This window comes from Polyodon spathula, chromosome 8 (genome assembly GCF_017654505.1).
Source record: "Polyodon spathula isolate WHYD16114869_AA chromosome 8, ASM1765450v1, whole genome shotgun sequence".
Lineage (NCBI taxonomy): Eukaryota > Metazoa > Chordata > Actinopteri > Acipenseriformes > Polyodontidae > Polyodon > Polyodon spathula.
Window position 1 is genome coordinate 50,655,141 of NC_054541.1, and position 24,063 is coordinate 50,679,203.

General features: G+C 49.0%; 1 protein-coding gene across 1 annotated transcript in view; it reads right to left on the reverse strand.

Annotated features, from left to right (window-relative positions):
• LOC121320131 (reelin-like) overlaps positions 1-24,063 on the reverse strand; it is a 170,826-nt gene that overhangs the window by 25,480 nt on the left and 121,283 nt on the right. Inside the window, exons 33-49 of the mRNA XM_041258389.1 lie at positions 23,893-23,969; positions 23,451-23,609; positions 22,958-23,146; positions 21,143-21,416; positions 19,250-19,390; positions 18,719-18,896; positions 18,238-18,322; positions 15,548-15,730; positions 11,420-11,588; positions 10,589-10,691; positions 9,877-10,103; positions 9,316-9,539; positions 9,030-9,177; positions 8,232-8,490; positions 7,336-7,585; positions 6,884-7,052; positions 6,028-6,168 (exon numbers count right to left, since the gene is read on the reverse strand). Of these exons, the coding sequence (XP_041114323.1) occupies positions 6,028-6,168; positions 6,884-7,052; positions 7,336-7,585; positions 8,232-8,490; positions 9,030-9,177; positions 9,316-9,539; positions 9,877-10,103; positions 10,589-10,691; positions 11,420-11,588; positions 15,548-15,730; positions 18,238-18,322; positions 18,719-18,896; positions 19,250-19,390; positions 21,143-21,416; positions 22,958-23,146; positions 23,451-23,609; positions 23,893-23,969 (2,976 nt within the window). The remainder of the gene's footprint in view (positions 1-6,027; positions 6,169-6,883; positions 7,053-7,335; positions 7,586-8,231; positions 8,491-9,029; positions 9,178-9,315; positions 9,540-9,876; positions 10,104-10,588; positions 10,692-11,419; positions 11,589-15,547; positions 15,731-18,237; positions 18,323-18,718; positions 18,897-19,249; positions 19,391-21,142; positions 21,417-22,957; positions 23,147-23,450; positions 23,610-23,892; positions 23,970-24,063) is intronic.

The following is a 24,063-nucleotide window of genomic DNA, read 5'->3' on the forward strand; positions in this document are numbered from 1 at the left end:
CTAGAGACAGAGAACACAGAGCAATCCACTGAGAGTCACAGCTAGAGACACAGAACACAGAGCAATCCACTGAGAGTCACAGCTAGAGACACAGAACACAGAGCAATCCACTGAGAGTCACAGCTAGAGAGAACACAGAGCAATCCACTGAGAGTCACAGCTAGAGACACAGAACACAGAGCAATCCACTGAGAGTCACAGCTAGAGAGAACACAGAGCAATCCACTGAGTCACAGTAGAGACAGAGAACACAGAGCTGAGAGTCACAGCTAGACAGAGAACACAGAGCAATCCACTGAGAGTCACAGCTAGAGACACAGAACACAGAGCAATCCACTGAGAGTCACAGCTAGAGACACAGAACACAGAGCAATCCACTGAGAGTCACAGCTAGAGACACAGAACACAGAGCAATCCTGTGAGGCGAGAGTGTATTAAATGGAATGTCCAGACAGTAATTTATGTGTACAGAAATAAAATAATTTATTTTTATTTTCTATACACAACAAAAAGGATTAAATAACAAAAGAAAACAAAATGGTGTGAGGGAAGGAGTGCAGGGGTGAAATCCAAAACAAACTGATGACACGTCTTTAATTTGTCTTCGTCGTGACCATAAACAAAAAAAAAGACAAAAGAAATGTTAGTATTTCAAAAAAAAAAAACCCGCTGCACAAAACCAGTATCTCCCTCCACCCGTTACTCCTCCTATTTTACTTTCGGACCAACCCCGAACACAGTAGTACGTTCCCTTTAGTATGTAATGTCCCGCCTCTGTAGTCAGTGGAACACCAATCCCCAACCGACACGTGTCCTTCTCCTTCACTTGACTCCAGTGGCTGGAATTTACATACTCGTACTTCCGCCCCTCACCAAGGTGCCGCCCCTCAAAAAGATGACTTTTGCCATGGTCACGAGATCTTGGTAAGGGAAGTCCCGAGTTGGTTTGATGCCACCTACTGTCGGGAGGCTGAATCACAGACCGAAACCCCTTTGACTCATCACATATCCCACCCCTCAGAGTGGAGCCGAAGGAACACTCGGAAACCTCTAACCCTTCCCTTTTACCTCCCTCCCGGGAAAAAAAATCAGCATTTTGATGTAACTTACCCGCACGATACCTTATTTGAAAGGCGAAGGGTTGGAGCGCCAGGTACCACCGCGTAATCCTAGCGTTTGAATCCTTCATCGTGTCTAACCACTTTAAAGAAGCGTGATCTGTGATGAGTACAAAGGGTCGTCCCAGAAGATAGTATTTTAAAGATTCCACTGCCCATTTCACTGCCAGGCATTCTTTCTCCACTACCGAATACCTCTGTTCTCTGGGCAGTAACTTCCGACTGATGTATAGTATCGGGTGTTCTATACCATCTCTCTCCTGGGACAGAACCGCCCCCAGACCAGTCTGCGATGCATCTGTCTGCAGGACGAACTCTCGGCTGAAATCCGGGCTTATTAATGCTGGGGCCTGACTCAAATTAGTTTTAATAGATTCAAAGGCTGTCTGACACTCTGCACTCCACTTAATTTTATTTGGAGCGTTCTTTTTAGTGAGATCAGTGAGAGGGGCGGCTATAGTGGAAAAGTGTGGAATAAAGCGGCGGTAATAACCAGCCAACCCTAACAGTGATCTCACCTGGGTTTTCGTGGTAGGTACCGGTGAATCCAACAAAGCCTGGACTTTTGAAACCAACGGTTTCACTCTACCCTTACCCATTATGAAACCTAAATATTTAGTTTCTTCTTTTCCAATAGCGCACTTTGCCATGTTCGCTGTGAGCCCCGCCCTCCTCAGAGACTGTAAGACGGCTTCTAATCTAGTCAAATGTTCTCTCCAGGAAGAACTATAAATGACTACATCATCGATATACGCAGCTGCATACTCTCGATGAGGTTGTAAAACCCTGTCCATTAGTCTCTGAAAAGTAGCAGGCGCTCCATGAAGTCCGAACGGCATAGTACAAAATTGAAAAAGACCCTCTGGGGTTGAAAATGCCGTTTTCTCACGAGAGGCTTTCGTTAATGGAATTTGCCAATATCCTTTCGTCAGATCCAGAGTTGAAATAAACCGAGCTTGCCCCAGTTTGTCTAAGAGTTCATCTACTCGAGGCATGGGATATGCATCAAACTTGGAGATAGCATTCACCCTCCTAAAATCGATACATAATCGTAGTGACCCATCTGGCTTGTCTATTGGTACTATTGGGCTACACCACTCACTTCGGGAAGGTTCAATTACCCCAAGTTTCAACATACACTCCACCTCCCTTCGAACAGAATCTCTCCGACTCTCTGGAATGCGATACGGTCTCTGTCTAACTCTTAGACCTGGCGGAGTGATAATAGCATGTTCGATCAAATGCGTTCTTCCAGGCACGTTAGAAAACACATCACTGAACATTTTAATTAGATTGCTTACCTCTTCACGCTGATCAGGAGTTAATTGTTCCCCCATCGGGACCTCAATTGCTGACTCTGACTCAATTGAGGGTCCAAAATCCTCTCCCTCCTGTACAGGAGATATAAAATGGACTTCCCGTTCTTTCCACGGTTTCAGGAGATTAACATGATAAATTTGACTTTCTTTCCGACGCCCAGGCTGTCGGATCTCATAATTGACTTTACCAATTGCTCGAATAACCTGAAAGGGACCCTGCCATTTAGCAAACAACTTAGATTCCGATGAGGGCAACAATAACAACACTTTATCTCCAGGTCGAAAGTTCCGAATTCTTGCATTTTTATTGTAGCTTTGTTGCTGCTTCTGCTGTGCCGCTTTGAGATTGTCATGTGCCAATCGACCGACTAATTCTAAGCGATCGCGTAACTGCAACACGTATTTTACTACATTTTTAGACTCCTTTGACTGTTCTTCCCAGCCTTCTCTTATGAGATCCAAGATACCCCGCGGCTGCCGACCGTACAAGAGCTCAAACGGGGAAAACCCCGTTGAGGATTGTGGTACCTCGCGAACTGCAAAGAGCAAGTAGGGAAGCAGTTTAGCCCAATTGCGTTTTTCTTGATCTACAAAGCGGCGCAACATATTTTTCAAAGTCTGATTAAATCGTTCAACAAGCCCATCCGTTTGTGGATGAAAAACTGAGGTTCTAATTGAACGAATTTTCAATAATTTATATAGTTGCTGAATACAGTCTGACATAAAATTAGTGCCCTGATCAGTGAGAATTTCTTTCGGGATTCCCACCCTAGAGAATATTTTTACCAATTCATTCGCTACAGCTATTGCATTCATAGAGCGTAAGGGAACAGCTTCTGGATATCTCGTTGCGTAGTCCACTACTACTAAAATATACCGATATCCTGACTCTGTTCCCTCCAGAGGGCCTACTAAATCTACACCAATCCTTTCAAACGGAACCCCAATAATTGGAAGTGGAACCAGAGGTGCGGGGCGAACTGACTTAGGGGCAGCTAATTGACATTCAGGACACTCCGATACATACTTCCGCACAAGACCATAAACCCCAGGCCAAAAAAACCGGGCCAGAATTCGTTCCTGAGTCTTTTCAGTTCCCAAATGACCTGAAAATGGAATGTCATGCGCCAATCTCATGACTTCTGACTGAAAAGGCCTAGGAACCAATAACTGTTTTACGAGCTGTCCCGTCCCGGGAGCCCGGGTTATTCTATATAATAAGTGCCCAGATACAGAAAAATGCGGAAATACCACCGGTTGTCCTTCCTGCATATCCTTCCCCTCGATATATCTAACCCGTTTCCAAGCATACTGTAACGTGGGATCATTTTGTTGTTCATATCCCAAGTCAATATCTCGGTCCCAATGGTTAGGTACACAGAGAGGAGTGTCTTTTATTACATGACCTTCCACCTCAGTAACCTCGCAGCCCCGGTTACACTGAATACCTACTCCCTTTCCTTGCCGTTTAAGCGATTGGTTTACTTTTGTGTCAGACCCCTCCCCTTGTCGTCTCAGAGTTCCCTCATATTTTTCCACCCGACGCTCTCTTTTTGTTTTTCTTGGGCGGATTTTAGGGTTAAACAGGTCGGATTGCAACGGAAAAATCTCGCCAATTGTTTTCTCCTGTTGCTTTAATTGTCCCCTGGTAGAAACTAAGACCATTTCCCGACCTAAAATACGATCAAAAAACGGCCAGTCTCTTCCCAGGAGAACAGGGTATGGTAAACATTGCGCTACAGCCACTTTAACGCAAGCTGAATAATCACCTACAATAAGTCTAACTTTAGTGGTGGGATAAACCCGAGTTTCTCCATGAATACAGGAGATAGCCACTTTACCCTGTGGCTCCCAGGCTACCCCATCCAAGAGAGCTTGCCGAATCAATGTTTGTGCACACCCAGAGTCCGCAAATGCGTAAGTACTCTTTCCCCCGACCTGTACTCTTAACTGATAAGGGCCCTCCCGACATTCCCCAGTGTTCCTACCTGTTACTGCTGACCAGGATCTTGTCGCCAGGTCCACCTTTATTACTGGACAATTCCTGGCAATGTGTCCAGGCTCATTACATTGGTAGCACACTTGGTTAGGAGGCATCAACGGAGTTAATCTGTCCTGCGAGTCCGCGACCGGCAGGTTAGGGGGATTCTCTCTCGCCCAGGATGGGGCTAACCTCGACCTCCATGGTCTGAAGGTCCGGTTACCCCCTCTGGGCTTCATTGGTTGGTTGGTCCGAGTTAGTTTAGGGGCAGGAGTGGGGTCTGACCCGGCACCTTCGTTTGCGTCTTCGTAGGCCTCCGCCAGGAGGAGGGCATCCTCGAGAGTGGTAGGTCTATTCCTCTTAATCCACTCTCGATTCCCTGGCGGTAGTATAGACGCAAACTGTTCTATAACTATTTTCTGCACCAGTTCTTGGGGTGTATGTTCTTCTGGCCGCAGCCACCGGGTGCACTGATCTAAAAGATATTGTCCCGCAACCCGGGGCCGCATCCCCTTGGACAGCTGGTATTCCCGAAAACGGCGCCGGTATGTTTCCTCCGTGATCCCGAGGCGTGAGAGAATGGCTTCTTTAACTTTAACATAGTCCCCTGCATTCGTGGCCGTCAGGGCTCGATACGCTGCCTGAGCTTCCCCTGTCAGGCAGGGTGCCAATTTCATGGCCCAGTGTTCCCTAGGCCACTCTGCAGCCTCTGCCACTCTCTCAAACGTAATCAAGAAAGCCTCGGGATCATCTTCCGAGGTCATCTTCTGAAGATTAGGCTGAGCTGCAAACATCCGGGCAACCGCTCTCTCTGATGTTGATATTGATAGTTTTTCTACCAGCTGTCCCAAGAACTGGGCGAGCTGTTCCAGGTGCCGTGTCTCTCTCTCCTCTCGCTTCTCCTCCTGCTCCCTAAACATTGTCAAAACTGTAGCTGGATCCATTTTCACTTCTGACACCACGTGTGAGGCGAGAGTGTATTAAATGGAATGTCCAGACAGTAATTTATGTGTACAGAAATAAAATAATTTATTTTTATTATCTATACACAACAAAAGGATTAAATAACAAAAAGAAAACAAAATGGTGTGAGGGAAGGAGTGCAGGGGTGAAATCCAAAACAAACTGATGACTCGTCTTTAATTTGTCTTCGTGGTGACATACATAAACAAAAAAAAGACAAAAGAAATGTTAGTATTTCAAAAAAAACCCGCTGCACAAAACCAGTATCTCCCTTCACCCGTGACTCCTCCTACTTTTTCTTTCGGACCAACCCCGAACACAGTAGTACGTTCCCTTTAGTATGTAATGTCCCGCCTCTGTAGTCAGTGGAACACCAATCCCCAACCGACACGTGTCCTTATCCTTCACTTGACTCCAGTGGCTGGAAGTTACATACTCGTACTTCCGCCCCTCACCAAGGTGCCGCCCCTCAAAAAGATGACTTTTGCCATGGTCACGAGATCTTGGTAAGGGAAGTCCCGAGTTGGTTTGATGCCACCTACTGTCGGGAGGCTGAATCACAGACCGAAACCCCTTTGACTCATCACATATCCACTGAGAGTTACAGCTAGAGACAGAGAACACAGAGACATGGAAAGACACTCACACACAGTTGCCCTGCACACAGCGCCCGTGCCCACTGCACATGTCCACGCAGCCGTCTCCGATGTACAGGTTGTCCAGAGCCCAGGTCTGCTGCTTGTCGAAGGGGGCCGGCTGATACCAGCGGAAGCGAGTAGCTGGAGACCTGCAAGGGGGGGGGGGCACAGTAAGTTTCTTTACTCCTCCTGCACTCTACGGCAAATCTCAGGGAGGTCTGAGCAAGCAAGGCCAGCACCACTCCATGAACTGCAGGAGCATTGGTGTCACTCCACACCACAGGAACTACATCGTGGGATCTCACCACCTCACCAGCTCACATTCTGTTGATATCGCACATGGAGGTATCAGGAAGTATTTTAGGAAGAATCCCAAAATATTAACTCTCTTTACTTTAAGTTATAGATGACAGGTGAAAATGATTACTGAAAAGGGGGTGTGTTTGAGAGGTGAGATCTTTCAAAGTATTCAAGATACCTTCTTAATACTCGTTGTCATGGTTACCCCCCCTTTCTTGACCAGTAACTTAAAAAACAGTGAGAGTTGAGAGGTAATATTTTGAATTCTTCTAGGTATATTTGCATGCAATATGAAAAGAATCAGAGACAGAGACAAGAGGCCCGTTTCATTTGGAATGACCCAAAACAAATATCACAAAACAAAGGAATCAATTAAACTAAACCGCTTCAATTTGCCATCTCAGTTACTGGTAGATGCAAAGTTCCTGTTTTCAGATTTAGCCAGGACACCTGCATTAACGCTACTGATCCATCTTATATAAATCTGAGCTCTCATAGACAGACTGCATGCTGAGTGCGTTGGCTGAGCGTTGGCTCAGGAGGGAGAGGCTGGCAGGCGCTCACCTGGCGTAGGGAGGGATGGGCAGGGTGACGCGCCCCCACTTGTTGAAGGTGTCTGACACCAGCACTCTCTGCAGCTGGTAGCGGGGGCAGTCCAGGCTGATGGGCAGGCAGTCTCTCAGCAGAGGCTGCCAGGTCAGACCCAGGTCCAGGGAGTACTCCAGCTCGATGGCTGCAAGGGAGAACATCACAGGCACAAGACTTACAGGGCTACTGTACAAGGGGAGGAGGGAAGAACAAGGTGGCTCGAGGAACATGGAGGGGGAGGGATGGAAAGAAGACCCCCCCAATGCAGTTTGAGACATTCCAGGTTTTACAGCGAGCTTTGATACAATTCACACTGCTTCCAAGCAGGCTACTGACATTGGATGGATGACCGCATGTGGTAGTGAAGTCACATTAAATAAAGAAATCTTCTCCCTCCTTTCCCCAACCCATTCTCCACCCCATCTCACCATAGCAGGAGTTGCTGACGGAGCAGGATGCTGAGAAGTCGAACTGTATGAAGGAGTCCTGCGTCAGCGTGAGGTCGGTGGTGATGGCATATCTGGTGCTGGCTTTCTCGATGAAGGCGAAGGCATCTCCAGAGGATCCGCACACCGGCATCCGCGTCCCACCGGGGTGGAGCAGCCAGGAGCGCTGGTCAGCCTGGGAGAAGTCATCCTCCAGGACAAGGAGGCCTGAGGCACTGCCGCCCACCACGATCTGAGAGCAAGCGAGAGAGAGAGAGAGAGAGAGGCAACACCTCTCTCTCCCCTCTCCTGCCTCTAGATAACGTCAGATCTCCTCCCTATCATCGTTCACTGTCAACACGTGTGTATCAAGTCGAGAGAGAGAGAGGGAGAAGAGGAGGACTTTCTCAGGGATCTCTGTAATAGACTCATCTCTAGAAGTCCCCTACTACTTCTCTTTTCCTCCTCACTCTCTACGATCCAACCGTACTTCAATCTACGTAAGATGACCTGCATAGAACGAGCCTCACACGCTACTCCAATACTCTATCGGGACGGACCTCGTAATCACTTATTAGTCTTGACGTTTATGACAACCCTTGCATTGGTCCTAGATAAAACAGATACATCAAGACACCTGGTACAAGATTCAGGGGATGCTGAATAGACTAGAGAGAGACAGCTGCTAGCTTCTTTTGCTATTTCTACTGTACGTATCTTGCGTCTGAGTGTTTATAGTTATGGACAACCTACTTGGAGCATTAACTGACAGAACTGCTGGGACATGTTGGGTGATGTACCTGTGCTGGCCTGTAGGCACAAAGTGAATAAACTAAAACTAAAACTAAACTAGGCAATAAATTCCTACAACTATTACAGCCAGACCCTCCTCGACTTGCCTGGTCGATGACCCAGGGACTGTAGAAGTGCCCGTTGTCAGAGGGCTGCCACCAGCGCAGTTTGGTCGAGGGGCTGCGCGCCCGCAGCGGGATCTCCAGCGCCACGAAGCGGCCCTGGTTGCTGGAGTTGCTGAAGAGGAACTCCTGCAGAAGCCTCCAAGACAGACCCCCGTCCAGCGAAAACTGCAGCAGCACAGGCAGAGAGCGGGGGTCCGGGGCCACCTTCCCACAGCCCAGCCGCATGAAGAACTGGACGAACCTGCAGAGGGGGGGAGACAGACCAGGAGTCAACAGGGAGGGCAGGGAGACAGACCAGGAGTCAACAGGGAGGGTAGGGAGACAGACCAGGAGTCAACAGGTACAGGCAGGGAGACAGACCAGGAGTCAACAGGGAGGGCAGGGAGACAGACCAGGAGTCAACAGGTAAGGCAGGGAGACAGACCAGGAGTCAACAGGGAGGGCAGGGAGACAGACCAGGAGTCAACAGGGAGGGCAGGGAGACAGACCAGAAGTCAACAGGGAGGACAGGGTGCCAGACCTGGAGTCAACAGGGAGGGCAGGGAGACAGACCAGGAGTCAACAGGGAGGGCAGGGAGACAGACCAGGAGTCAACAGGGAGGACAGGGAGGCAGACCTGGAGTCAACAGGGAGGGCAAGGAGACAGACCTGGAGTCAACAGGTACAGGCAGGGAGGGAGGCCATGGAGGTCAGACCTGTCTAAAGCGTGTTGACTAATCTAACAAACCTGTCCAGGTTGATTTGAATCCCATGCCAGCAGTTTGATTTCTGTTTAGCTACCTGGCATTGGAGAGGTTCAGATCAGTGGTGACCAGCATTCGGAAGCCCTCCTCGCTGAAGAAGAGGTTGTTCCCACTCGACAGGATGCTGCATTTCCGGGATGGCTTCCCACCGCTCACCAGCACAAAGAGCCCTGTGTCCAGAGAGCCTGCAGGGCAACCACAGGGGGGTGCTGTGATTACACAAACTCAACAAAACCAGGACTGAGAGAGGGGTGGGGTGCCCTACAGTAGAGTGAAGAGGAGTGAGACATGAGAAGTGAGGAGTGAGAGGACAGCAATGTTACCTTCAAAGTCTGCTGTGAGGAAGTCTGGGTTGGCGGTGCTGCTGGTTTTGCAGGTGGGTCCGGAGTACCCCAGGTCACACTTGCAGTGGGTTCCATTCACACACGCCCCGTGTCCGCTGCACATGTCCTCGCACTGCGGCCCGATGTACACATTATCCAGCGCCCAGGTGGCGGGCGGCGTGCCCCCAGTGTAGAAACCCTGGTACCAGCGGAAGCGCACAGACCTGCAGAACAGCAAGGGGACCTGGCTCTAACTGCAGCTGCAATGCATAGCCCATTGTGATAGTTCAAGCCCACACCAAGTTTCTCTTTAAGCATGATTGCTTTCATTTAGGAAATAATTGATGCAATTTCTCCAGCCCCTTTTTCTTATATCCGAGATCGAGCAGCAAACCAAACCTGTTACGTACAGCACCGGAAGCAACTGAGGGACCACCGAGCTGCAGTGTGCAGATCTGCATTGCCGTGGCTAGGGTGCTAATGACATGAAGAGTAAGCCGAGAGATTTCAAACCTTTTACTCTTCCTCCCTCCCTCCCAGTCCCTGGCGCAGCACACTCACCCGCAGAGCCGCAGCTTTCCGAAGTGGACGACCTCCCTCCTCCAGCCCTGCGTGGTGCCTGGGTAGTAGATGCTGCCGGGATGATGCTCCGTGGAGCACAGTGAGCTCAGCTGGCTGCCGCCATGGCACAGGGGGACCAGGAGGTGCCACGTGGCCCCGAAATCACGAGAGAACTCGAGACGAACCGGGTCTGACGCTGAGCTATCCGAGGTGCAGCCCACGTTGATCTGAGAGAGAGGGAAAAGGAGAGAGAGAGAGAGAGAGAGAGAGAGAGAGAGAGAGAGAGAGAGGGAGAGAGAGAGAGAGAGAGGGAGAGGGAGAGAGAATAGAGAGGGAGAGGGAGGGAGAGAGGGGAGAGAGAGAGGGAGGGAGAGAGAGAGGGAGAGAGGGAATGGGAGAGAGAGCAAGAGAGAGAGAGAGAGAGAGAGGGAGGGAGAGGCAGAGCGAGATTGAAGGGAAAGAGGGAGGAAGAGAGAGAAGGAGAGGGGGAGATCACAGAAATACAGTCAGAGACATGGGGAAATCACACAAGGCAGTGACTGAATGCACTTTGGATAAAACACAGGGCCTGTTGGGTTTTATCTACAATCACTGATCACAATACACACTTGAATGTATTATTCCTTCATTGTGCTGTTACCTTACAAGCCCATGCTCTGCTGGGGTTCCCTTTCGAATGTTGTCCGTGCATGTGAAATACTGGCACCCTTACCTCAAACTGGATGACAGTGTTCTCAGACACATCCATGTCTCTGGTTGTGATGGAGTGTTCCCCTGCCTCACTGGACACAAACACCATGGCCGAGTCATCTTCCCTATTGTACAAAACCAGCAGATCAGATACAGAACACCTGAAAACCACTCAGGACTCAGTTCAGCTTTGGAGGATACAGAGTGTATATATATATGTGTGTGTGTGTGTGTGTGTGTGTGTGTGTGTGTGTGTGTGTGTGTGTGTGTGTGTGTGTGTGTGTGTGTGTGTGTGTGTGTGTGTGTGTGTGTGTGTGTGTGTGTGTGTGTGTGTGTGTGTGTGTGTGTGTTAAATGTGAGACTGCACACAAACAAACGTGGTCGTCTGCAAACAGTGATGTTCATGCATAGATTCAGCTTTAGTCTCCTTATTGAAAATCCGAGCACACGATGTATTAATAAGTGCTCTAGCAGCCTCGCCCCATCTTTTCAATCCCTGCGTGTAAAGAGTGTTTTCGTCAAGCCTGCCGGAAGTGATCCGGAGATCACCACAGTTAATTTAATCCTGAAAGACAACACAGGGAAATTGGACGTGTTTAAAAACAACAGTGCCAATGCAGAGAACCACGCTGTGGAGCTCAGTGACACACACACACACGCACACACACACACATATATATAGGGCAGGAGCTATCCTTTACAAAGCTCTGACACCATGAGGTGTAATATAACACAATTTAACAAAACAGCACAATACAAGACAAGGTGCAATGCTGCTGTTCACTCTTCCACCCTCCCTGCCTGCTTCTCTGCCCTGTGAAGAGGCAGACAGAGCAGCAGGCTTGATACTCACAACGCCCTCTTCAGGTAGGGGCAGTAGAGGCCGGTGTTGCCCCCGGGATAGAAGAGCCAGCTGTCTTCTCGAGGGCCGAGCTCGAAGCTGTCTGTCAGGAAGGCTGGGGTCTTCAGGGTGTTCCCGTCAATGATGAGGTCATCGATCACCCACACCTCCTCCCTCTTACCTGTGGGGGGAGCTCTGTCAGGCAGGGTGGCTCAAGGTGCTAACCGTCCCAGACCCATTGTGCTGGGGTGTGTGAGTGAGAGCCAGTGTATCATCAGTGCTGGGGTGTGTGAGTGAGAGCCAGTGTATCATCAGTGCTGGGGTGTGTGAGTGAGAGCCAGTGTATCATCAGTGCGGGTGTGTGAGTGAGAGAGTGTATCCAGTGCTGGGGTGTGTAGTCAGTGTATCATCAGTGCTGGGGTGTGAGTGAGAGCCAGTGTATCATCAGTGCTGGGTGTGTGAGTGAGAGCCAGTGTATCATCAGTGCTGGGGTGTGTGAGTGAGAGCCAGTGTATCATCAGTGCTGGGTGTGTGAGTGAGAGCCAGTGTATCATCAGTGCTGGGTGTGTGAGTGAGAGCCAGTGTATCATCAGTGCTGTGAGTGAGAGCCAGTGTATCATCAGTGCTGGGTGTGTGAGTGAGAGCCAGTGTATCATCAGTGCTGGGGTGTGTGTGAGAGCCAGTGTATCATCAGTGCTGGGTGTGTGAGTGAGAGCCAGTGTATCATCAGTGCTGGGGTGTGTGAGTGAGAGCCAGTGTATCATCAGTGCTGGGGTGTGTGAGTGAGAGCCAGTGTATCATCAGTGCTGGGGTGTGTGAGTGAGAGCCAGTGTATCATCAGTGCTGGGTGTGTGTGTGAGTGAGAGCCAGTGTATCATCAGTGCTGGGGTGTGTGAGTGAGAGCCAGTGTATCATCAGTGCTGGGGTGTGTGAGTGAGAGCCAGTGTATCATCAGTGCTGGGGTGTGTGAGTGAGAGCCAGTGTATCATCAGTGCTGGGGTGTGTGAGTGAGAGCCAGTGTATCATCAGTGCTGGGGTGTGTGAGTGAGAGCCAGTGTATCATCAGTGCTGGGGTGTGTGAGTGAGAGCCAGTGTATCATCAGTGCTGGGGTGTGTGAGTGAGAGCCAGTGTATCATCAGTGCTGGGGTGTGTGAGTGAGAGCCAGTGTATCATCAGTGCTGGGGGGTGTGTGAGTGAGAGCCAGTGTATCATCAGTGCTGGGGTGTGTGTGTGAGAGCCAGTGTATCATCAGTGCTGGGGTGTGTGAGTGAGAGCCAGTGTATCATCAGTGCTGGGGTGTGTGAGTGAGAGCCAGTGTATCATCAGTGCTGGGTGTGTGAGTGGTGTATCATCAGTGCTGGGTGTGTGAGTGAGAGCCAGTGTATCATCAGTGCTGGGTGTGTGAGTGAGAGCCAGTGTATCATCAGTGCTGGGGTGTGTGAGTGAGAGCCAGTGTATCATCAGTGCTGGGTGTGTGTGTGTGAGAGCCAGTGTATCATCAGTGCTGGGTGTGTGAGTGAGAGCCAGTGTATCATCAGTGCTGGGTGTGTGAGTGAGAGCCAGTGTATCATCAGTGCTGGGTGTGTGAGTGAGAGCCAGTGTATCATCAGTGCTGGGGTGTGTGAGTGAGAGCCAGTGTATCATCAGTGCTGGGGTGTGTGAGTGAGAGCCAGTGTATCATCAGTGCTGGGTGGGTGTGTGAGTGAGAGCCAGTGTATCATCAGTGCTGGGTGTGTGAGTGAGAGCCAGTGTATCATCAGTGCTGGGTGTGTGAGTGAGAGCCAGTGTATCATCAGTGCTGGGTGTGTGAGTGAGAGCCAGTGTATCATCAGTGCTGGGGTGTGTGAGTGAGAGCCAGTGTATCATCAGTGCTGGGTGTGTGAGTGAGAGCCAGTGTATCATCAGTGCTGGGTGTGTGAGTGAGAGCCAGTGTATCATCAGTGCTGGGGTGTGTGAGTGAGAGCCAGTGTATCATCAGTGCTGGGGTGTGTGTGAGAGCCAGTGTATCATCAGTGAGAGCCAGTGTATCATCAGTGCTGGGTGTGTGAGTGAGAGCCAGTGTATCATCAGTGCTGGGTGTGTGAGTGAGAGCCAGTGTATCATCAGTGCTGGGGTGTGTGAGTGAGAGCCAGTGTATCATCAGTGCTGGGTGTGTGAGTGAGAGCCAGTGTATCATCAGTGCTGGGGTGTGTGAGTGAGAGCCAGTGTATCATCAGTGCTGGGGGTGTGTGAGTGAGAGCCAGTGTATCATCAGTGCTGGGGTGTGTGAGTGAGAGCCAGTGTATCATCAGTGCTGGGGTGTGTGAGTGAGAGCCAGTGTATCATCAGTGCTGGGTGTGTGTGTGTGAGAGCCAGTGTATCATCAGTGCTGGGGTGTGTGAGTGAGAGCCAGTGTATCATCAGTGCTGGGGTGTGTGAGTGAGAGCCAGTGTATCATCAGTGCTGGGGTGTGTGAGTGAGAGCCAGTGTATCATCAGTGCTGGGGTGTGTGAGTGAGAGCCAGTGTATCATCAGTGCTGGGGTGTGTGAGTGAGAGCCAGTGTATCATCAGTGCTGGGTGTGTGAGTGAGAGCCAGTGTATCATCAGTGCTGGGGTGTGTGAGTGAGAGCCAGTGTATCATCAGTGCTGGGGTGTGTGAGTGAGAGCCAGTGTATCATCAGTGCTGGGTGTGTGAGTGAGAGCCAGTGTATCATCAGTGCTGGGGTGTGTGAGTGAGAGCCAGTGTATCATCAGTGCTGGGTGTGTGTGTGAGAGCCAGTGTATCATCAGTGCTGGGTGTGTGAGTGAGAGCCAGTGTATCATCAGTGCTGGGGTGTGTGAGTGAGAGCCAGTGTATCATCAGTGCTGGGGTGTGTGAGTGAGAGCCAGTGTATCATCAGTGCTGGGGTGTGTGTGCAGTGTATCATCAGTGCTGGGTGTGTGAGTGAGAGCCAGTGTATCATCAGTGCTGGGGTGTGTGAGTGAGAGCCAGTGTATCATCAGTGCTGGGTGTGTGAGTGAGAGCCAGTGTATCATCAGTGCTGAGAGGGGTGTGTGAGTGAGAGCCAGTGTATCATCAGTGCTGGGTATCATCAGTGCTGGTGTGTGTGAGTGGAGAGCCAGTGTATCATCAGTGCTGGGTGTGTGAGTGAGAGCCAGTGTATCATCAGTGCTGGGGTGTGTGAGTGAGAGCCAGTGTATCATCAGTGCTGGGGTGTGTGAGTGAGAGCCAGTGTATCATCAGTGCTGGGGTGTGTGAGTGAGAGCCAGTGTATCATCAGTGCTGGGGGTGTGTGAGTGAGAGCCAGTGTATCATCAGTGCTGGGTGTGTGTGTGAGAGCCAGTGTATCATCAGTGCTGGGGTGTGTGAGTGAGAGCCAGTGTATCATCAGTGCTGGGTGTGTGAGTGAGAGCCAGTGTATCATCAGTGCTCAGTGGGGTGTGTGAGTGAGAGCCAGTGTATCATCAGTGCTGGGGTGTGTGAGTGAGAGCCAGTGTATCATCAGTGTGAGTGAGAGCCAGTGTATCATCAGTGCTGGGGTGTGTGAGTGAGAGCCAGTGTATCATCAGTGCTGGGGTGTGTGAGTGAGAGCCAGTGTATCATCAGTGCTGGGGTGTGTGAGTGAGAGCCAGTGTATCATCAGTGCTGGGGTGTGTGAGTGAGAGCCAGTGTATCATCAGTGCTGGGGTGTGTGAGTGAGAGCCAGTGTATCATCAGTGCTGGGTGTGTGAGTGAGAGCCAGTGTATCATCAGTGCTGGGGTGTGTGAGTGAGAGCCAGTGTATCATCAGTGCTGGGGTGTGTGAGTGAGAGCCAGTGTATCATCAGTGCTGGGGTGTGTGTGTGAGAGCCAGTGTATCATCAGTGCTGGGGTGTGTGAGTGAGAGCCAGTGTATCATCAGTGCTGGGGTGTGTGAGTGAGAGCCAGTGTATCATCAGTGCTGGGTGTGTGTGTGGTGAGAGCCAGTGTCAGTGCTGGGTGTGTGGTGAGAGCCAGTGTATCATCAGTGCTGGGGTGTGTGTGTGTGGGGGGGGGGGGGGGGTGTACATTGTGCGTGTGCACAGTGTGTCATCATGCTTGTGTTGTTTTTTTGCTGTGCAATGCTATGTTGTGTTGTTTTGTGCTGTGCAATGGTATGTTGTGCTGTGCTGTGCTCACCGCTGTTGTAGGGCTGCCAGAGGCGGAACCGTGTTGCGTTGGTCTGCGCAGCGTGGGGGATGGGCACGTGTAAGAACAGAACGTCAGTGGTGACGGGGAAGTAGAACTCGTCGAGCAGCTGCCAGGAGATCCCTCCGTTCACAGAGGACTGCAGCAGGATAGAGTGTGAGCGCTCTGGCACCTCTGCAGGGAAATACAGGAACTGCAGCTTTCAGACACAGCAAGCACACACGCCAAGAGGGCATTCGAGAAGTTTGTGTGGTACTGACAGAGATCTTCACAGTGAGTGTTTAACATCTGAGATGCACTTTACCTGTGTAACAGTTTACCCTGCTTGTTATTATTATTCTGATGATGTGAATTCACTGTGATATAACATAAGAACATAAGAACATAAGAAAGTTTACAAACGAGAGGAGGCCATTCGGCCCATCTTGCTCGTTTGGTTGTTAGTAGCTTATTGATCCCAAAATCTCATCAAGCAGCTTCTTGAAGGATCCCAGGGTGTCAGCTTCAACAACATTACTGGGGAGTTGATTCCAGACCCTCACAATTCTCTGTGTAAAAAAGTGTCTCCTATTTTCTGTTCTGAATGCCCCTTTTTCTAAACTCCATTTGTGACCCCTGGTCCTTGTTTCTTTTTTCAGGCTGAAAAAGTCCCTTGGGTCGACACTGTCAATACCTTTTAGAATTTTGAATGCTTGAATTAGGTCGCCACGTAGTCTTCTTTGTTCAAGACTGAACAGATTCAATTCTTTTAGCCTGTCTGCATATGACATGCCTTTTAAGCCCGGAATAATTCTGGTCACTCTTCTTTGCACTCTTTCTAGAGCAGCAATATCTTTTTTATAGCGCGGTGACCAGAACTGCACACAATATTCAAGATGAGGTCTTACAAGTGCATTGTACAGTTTTAACATTACTTCCCTTGATTTAAATTCAACACTTTTCACAATGTATCCGAGCATCTTGTTAGCCTTTTTTATAGCTTCCCCACATTGTCTAGATGAAGACATTTCTGAGTCAACAAAAACTCCTAGGTCTTTTTGTTGACTCAGAAATGTCTTCATCTAGACAATGTGGGGAAGCTATAAAAAAGGCTAACAAGATGCTCGGATACATTGTGAAAAGTGTTGAATTTAAATCAAGGGAAGTAATGTTAAAACAGGCTTGCCTGTGCTTTACCATGCTCAAACTAAACACTGGTTCAGCTCCCCTGAAACGAGACGCCACTCCTCATAACAAGCATAGTGATAAGATCTGTCTGCCAACACATTAAGGTGTCCATTTGAAAGCTCCAGACTGTGCTAGATCTAAATACAGCTGCCGTTGATCTTGCAAGCCTTTTTCCATGTGACATTAATTAATTACCTTTTTGGGCACCTCCAGGTCGTTAAAACATTTGCTAATGCATTGCATTAGCTTTTAAGTAAGGAGGGCTTTTAATCACAATAATACACTAAGGAAGGGTAGCAAAATGTTATAGCATATTGCCCAGCATCAGTGGGTATCACAAGATAACTAGCATTGGAAACAGCAGGGCCACAATGACCTCCACAGGACCCCATGCATAATGCACCTCCAAATCTCTGTGAGTCACTTTGGATAAAAGCTTCTGCTAAATGACTATATATATATTAAAAACTCACAATTTTAATAAGTCACTACCACGTTTCGGTTTGTAGCTAATTATTAAAATAGTGACTTTTCAGTTTATTAATTTTCTTCTTCATTAAGTATTTCTAGTGATTGTTGAGTATCCTATTGGATCCTGATTATGAGCTGTTTGCTGTTTTAAATTCTCTGTAACCCCATATATATCTCTATACCTATACACTGTCTCATGTGAGATGCTAACCTGCAGTGTGTGTGTATCTCTATACCTATACACTGTCTCATGTGAGACGCTAACCTGCAGTGTGTGTGTATCTCTGCACCTATACACTGTCTCATGTGAGACGCTAACCTGCAGTGTGTGTGTATCTCTATACCTACACACTGTCTCATGTGAGATGTTAACATGCAGTGTGTGTGTATCTCTATACCTACACACTGTCTCATGTGAGACGCTAACCTGCAGAGTGTGTATCTCTACACCTATACACTGTCTCATGTGAGACGCTAACCTGCAGTGTGTGTGTATCTCTATACCTATACACTGTCTCATGTGAGACGCTAACCTACAGTGTGTGTGTATCTCTATACCTACACACTGTCTCATGTGAGACGCTAACCTACAGACTGTGTATCTCTATACCTATACACTGTCTCATGTGAGACGCTAACCTGCAGTGTGTGTGTATCTCTATACCTACACACTGTCTCATGTGAGACGCTAACCTACAGACTATCTCTATACCTATACACTGTCTCATGTGAGACGCTAACCTGCAGTGTGTGTGTATCTCTACACCTATACACTGTCTCATGTGAGACGCTAACCTGCAGTGTGTGTGTATCTTTATACCTATACACTGTCTCATGTGAGACGCTAACCTGCAGTGTGTGTGTATCTCTATACCTACACACTGTCTCATGTGAGACGCTAACCTGCAGTGTGTGTATCTCTATACCTATACACTGTCTCATGTGAGATGCTAACCTGCAGAGTGTGTATCTCTACACCTACACACTGTCTCATGTGAGAAGTGTGCTCTCCGTTTCGTGGTGAAGGGACTGGGAGGACGTACCTTTGGAAATGAATTTGAAAGTGAACTGGATGTACATGGTGTGGGTGCAATCCAGGTCCCGGGACACCAGCATGCGGAGTCCCTCCTGGGAGATGAGGACAGAGAAGGACCGGAGAGACGAGTAGAAAAGGAAAGAAACATTAAATCAATCCTTAACTTTCTGTTCATGTTAAAAAAAAAACAATGTGGCTTTATTACAAAGGCACTGCTTTATCTCCTGTACTGTAGATGGGATGCACTAAATGGACCTAAAACAGGTCTGTCTTTAGCACAGCACTGTACAGCCATGGCAGAAATCTGTAGCGCCTCTAACTGGTAACACACTGTTTTGCACTTTATGCAGAGTGTATTCACGTGGGATATTCCTGTTGTTTTTATGGTGAAACATTATCTGTGGTAAAGGCTTGAAGCCCAGTCGTCGTGTGTGAGAGTGGCGCAGCTGACTAGTGGGGGGGGGGGGGGGAAGGGGGGGCTGACTGACCCCTTTGAAGATGAGCGCTGTCCCGGATTTGAGGGTCTCCCCATTGAGCATCCCACGCTCCTCCCCGTACACTTCGGGCCACAGGTCAGGGTGCAGGTTCTCATCGAAATTGTCCTTCAGAATGGAGGGCAGAGGGGTGATGGGGACGCAGTAGGGACCCCCGAAACCACGATCACACCTTCACCCAAGAGACACAGAGACAGAGGGAGGGGGACCAGAGGGAAGCAGATAAAACATTTACTTCATCTGTTATTAGAAATCATGCCCAATTCACAGGTAAATCAGAGCTCTGTATTCTCTTCCATTTACAGTCACTGTACATTAGCGTATAGAGCTGGGGGATGCACCTCGAGTTAAACTCTCAGGGGAGTAATAGCATACCCAAAACAATATGGAGACATAATGTAGACTTTGATTTTCTCCTTAAACATGAGTTGAAACAGAAATAATGAGGTTCTGTTAGGTGACAACATTAGAGTATGAAACCCAGTAGAACTATAGCTACTGAACATTTATTAAAAAAACACTCACACACAGCGTCCCGAATCACAGATCCCGTGTCCTGAGCACATCCAGGGGCAGCCCGATGCCAACACTGCATTATCAATGGACCAGGAGTCCAGGCCAGGGGTGTACTCTGACTGGATCCAGCGGAACCGTGTCCTGGGGGAACTGGGGGAGCAAGAAAACACTGAGACTGAGCCCGATGAGCTCTACAGTACAGATTCACAATGGCATGAGATCTCCAGTAAAGAGTCACAATGGCATGAGATCTCCAGTACAGAGTCACAATGGCATGAGATCTCCAGTACAGAGTCACAATGGCATGAGATCTCCAGTACAGAGTCACAATGGCATGAGATCTCCAGTACAGAGTCACAATGGCATGAGATCTCCAGTACAGAGTCACAATGGCATGAGATCTCCAGTACAGATTCACAATGGCATGAGATCTCCAGTACAGATTCACAATGGCATGAGATCTCCAGTACAGAGTCACAATGGCATGAGATCTCCAGTACAGATTCACAATGGCATGAGATCTCCAGTACAGAGTCACAATGGCATGAGATCTCCAGTACAGAGTCACAATGGCATGAGATCTCCAGTACAGAGTCACAATGGCATGAGATCTCCAGTACAGAGTCACAATGGCATGAGATCTCCAGTACAGAGTCACAATGGCATGAGATCTCCAGTACAGAGTCACAATGGCATGAGATCTCCAGTACAGAGTCACAATGGCATGAGATCTCCAGTACAGAGTCACAATGGCATGAGATCTCCAGTACAGATTCACAATGGCATGAGATCTCCAGTACAGAGTCACAATGGCATGAGATCTCCAGTACAGGATCACAATGGCATGAGATCTCCAGTACAGAGTTACAATGGCATGAGATCTCCAGTACAGAGTCACAATGGCATGAGATCTCCAGTACAGAGTCACAATGGCATGAGATCTCCAGTACAGAGTCACAATGGCATGAGATCTCCAGTACAGAGTCACAATGGCATGAGATCTCCAGTACAGAGTCACAATGGCATGAGATCTCCAGTACAGAGTTACAATGGCATGAGATCTCCAGTACAGGATCACAATGGCATGAGATCTCCAGTACAGAGTTACAATGGCATGAGATCTCCAGTACAGATTTACAATGGCATGAGATCTCCAGTACAGGATCACAATGGCATGAGATCTCCAGTACAGAGTTACAATGGCATGAGATCTCCAGTACAGAGTCACAATGGCATGAGATCTCCAGTACAGAGTCACAATGGCATGAGATCTCCAGTACAGAGTCACAATGGCATGAGATCTCCAGTACAGAGTCACAATGGCATGAGATCTCCAGTACAGAGTTACAATGGCATGAGATCTCCAGTACAGGATCACAATGGCATGAGATCTCCAGTACAGAGTTACAATGGCATGAGATCTCCAGTACAGAGTTACAATGGCATGAGATCTCCAGTACAGGATCACAATGGCATGAGATCTCCAGTACAGAGTTACAATGGCATGAGATCTCCAGTACAGAGTTACAATGGCATGAGATCTCCAGTACAGATTCGCAGGCAGAGTACCAGCAGGCATTTCTGGACCCAAACGATTCAGGTAAAAAAGTTTTTTTTTTTACTCCTTGAGACCAGTATAAGACTGTTAGAATAGATTGACAGACAGACAGACAGACAGACTGGCCGTCAGACAGACAGGAGAGAATGACAGATTTAGACAGACAGTATGGGAATGCAGAGTCCAGACTGAGGATGTCAGGACTTGGTGGAGCTGGCAGACATACAGTGTTAGCGCTGATTCTAATGACAGACAGACAGGTAGATAAACAGACAGATAGAGCAAGGGTGGGCTGGGCTAGATAGACAGACAGACAGGTAGCTAGACAGAGTGAGGGTCAGTACTTGGTGGCACTGGGCAGGTACACAGTGACTCTCCTCCAGTTCTGGAAGCGCTGGGAGGTGTAGATGGAGCTCTGGGTGTAGGTGTCACAGCCGATTGCAGGGGGCACACACTCAGGGGTGAGCAGGTGCCAGTCCCGGCCGCTGTTGAGGGAGTACTGCAGCTGCACGGCATGCGCGTCGGGGAAGGTCTTGCTGCAGCCCATGCTCATCTCAAACTGGAGGAAGGAGGAGCTGCTCACATGGAAATCCCAGCTCTCTGCATAGCGGGGCTTCCCTGGGGGAGGAAGAACAGAGGCTTCAATACAAACACACTACAGAACAGAGGCTTCGATACAAACACACTACAGAACAGAGGCTTCGACACAGACACACTACAGAACAGAGGCTTCGACACAGACACACTACAGAACAGAGGCTTCGACACAGACGCACTACAGAACAGAGGCTTCGACACAGACGCACTACAGAACAGAGGCTTCGACACAGACGCACTACAGAACAGAGGCTTCGACACAGACGCACTACAGAACAGAGGCTTCGACACAGACACACTACAGAACAGAGGCTTCGACACAGACACACTACAGAACAGAGGCTTCGACACAGACACACTACAGAACAGAGGCTTCGACACAGACGCACTACAGAACAGAGGCTTCGACACAAACACACTACAGAACAGAGGCTTCGACACAGACACACTACAGAACAGAGGCTTCGACACAGACACACTACAGAACAGAGGCTTCGACACAGACACACTACAGAACAGAGGCTTCGACACAAACACACTACAGAACAGAGGCTTCGACACACACACTACAGAACAGAGGCTTCGACACAGACGCACTACAGAACAGAGGCTTCGACACAGACGCACTACAGAACAGAGGCTTCGACACAGACGCACTACAGAACAGAGGCTTCGACACAGACGCACTACAGAACAGAGGCTTCGACACAGACGCACTACAGAACAGAGGCTTCGACACAGACACACTACAGAACAGAGGCTTCGACACAGACGCACTACAGAACAGAGGCTTCGACACAGACGCACTACAGAACAGAGGCTTCGACACAGACACACTACAGAACAGAGGCTTCGACACAGACGCACTACAGAACAGAGGCTTCGATACAAACACACTACACTCCCACCAGAGTCTTCATGAAGATAAATTCCATGATTCATAGCAGGCTTGGAATGAATACAAGTGAGATCCGTTTGGGATGATGATGTCACACTGAAGTGTGATTATCCACAAGTGAGATCCGTTTGGGATGATGATGTCACACTGAAGTGTGATTATCCACAAGTGAGATACGTTCGGGATGGCTGTGTCACACTGAAGTGTGATTATCTATAACTCAATCTAGGTACGATGTCTAGCAGTGCTACACTTCCTCGTGCAGACAGTGGTGTAGTCGGACTATACCCCATTTACCCAGCAGCATCGGTCAAACCAGCAATCTCTTGTGTGGATTCAGTACTGATCTAATCCTGTTCTGTTACCCATACAAAAACATCCTAGTCTAGTCTTTGTTTTATGTTTTGTGATACCCAAATGATATTTCATCAAACAAATCTGTAATAAACAGTTGAAACAAAAACAAATTCAGGTTTCCACAGCTGCTGTCAGCATGCATCTCACTGTAATAGAATTGCTCAGAGTATAAGTAACATTTATACAAATGTTTCAGTATCAGTTATGATTTCCTGTTGAAGTCTGGCCATGCAGAGCTCTGTAACGCTAGCACCTTGGCAGTGTTTCAAATCCCTCAGTGGCTGCGCTGGTTCCTGTCTACACTCACCGCTGTCACTGTTGAAGCGCAGCGCTGTGTCCAGCGACAGGCAGTCCACCTCCACCTGTCCCCCCTGGACTCGGTACCAGTTCATCCACAGGTCCGACGAGCCATCAAACTTATCCTGGAAACCCATCCGTGAGCTGTCATTCATCCCGATCAAGACGTCATCGAGACTCCACTGAGCAGAGTGCTTCCCTGCAGGAGGAGGAGGAGAGATATCAGCAAAGAGGGAGAGAGGGGAGGGGAGAGAAAGAAAGAGGGGAGAGAGAAGAGATGGAGGGGAGAGGAGAGACAGATTACTTCCTTGAAGAAAGAGCAAAGCCATCAGCACAGAGGGAGACTGAAAGACAGAGCCAGAGCCCGCTAACTTCGACGCCGCTCGGTGGAGTGCGGCTCTGGACCCAGAGGTGAGTCAGCACAGGCAGAGGCAGAGAAAGAGGAGCTGAGTGCTCGCAGAGAGCCAGGCCCCAGTGTGGACGGGCAGGAAGGGCTCACATACCGTGAAGGGGTTGCCACCAGCGGAAGGCCGTGTGGGGGGTCTTGGCCTCAGGGGTCAGTTCGATGGTGATGATCTGCGGCTCGAGGAAGGAGATGAAGTCGAGCTCTCTGAGCAGGTGCCAGGACACGCCGTTATTACCAGAGTACTGAACCATGACCCCTGAGAGAGGGAGAGACACTCTTCAGTCAATGTTTAAACTTGTGTGTACAGTACAGCAACTCATAAATTCAATACTCTACTGTGACACACACTTTACAAATCAGACATTCTCCATGGTTAATCACTGGAGCTCTGATTAGGGGAAACTTTTTTTTTTTTTTTTGGAACGTATAAAAACGATTAAAAAAACGTTTTTGATGAGCATCAAAAACCACCCAAGTGTAGCAGATCGGTCGCTTTTGTAACAACACAGCGCGAGGGAGGGCTTTGCTGAGGAGATTACCTTCGTTCCTCACTCTTGGTTTGTTGCAGGGCGCCCCCAGGTTACTGCTGCCGATTCTGATGTAGAACTGGACCAGCCTGGTGACAATAAGCACATGGGGTAGAAAAGTAAATTTTTCCCATGTCTCCTCTTTCCCCTTGGGAGAAACGCCTGGGGCATGGAAGGAAGAAA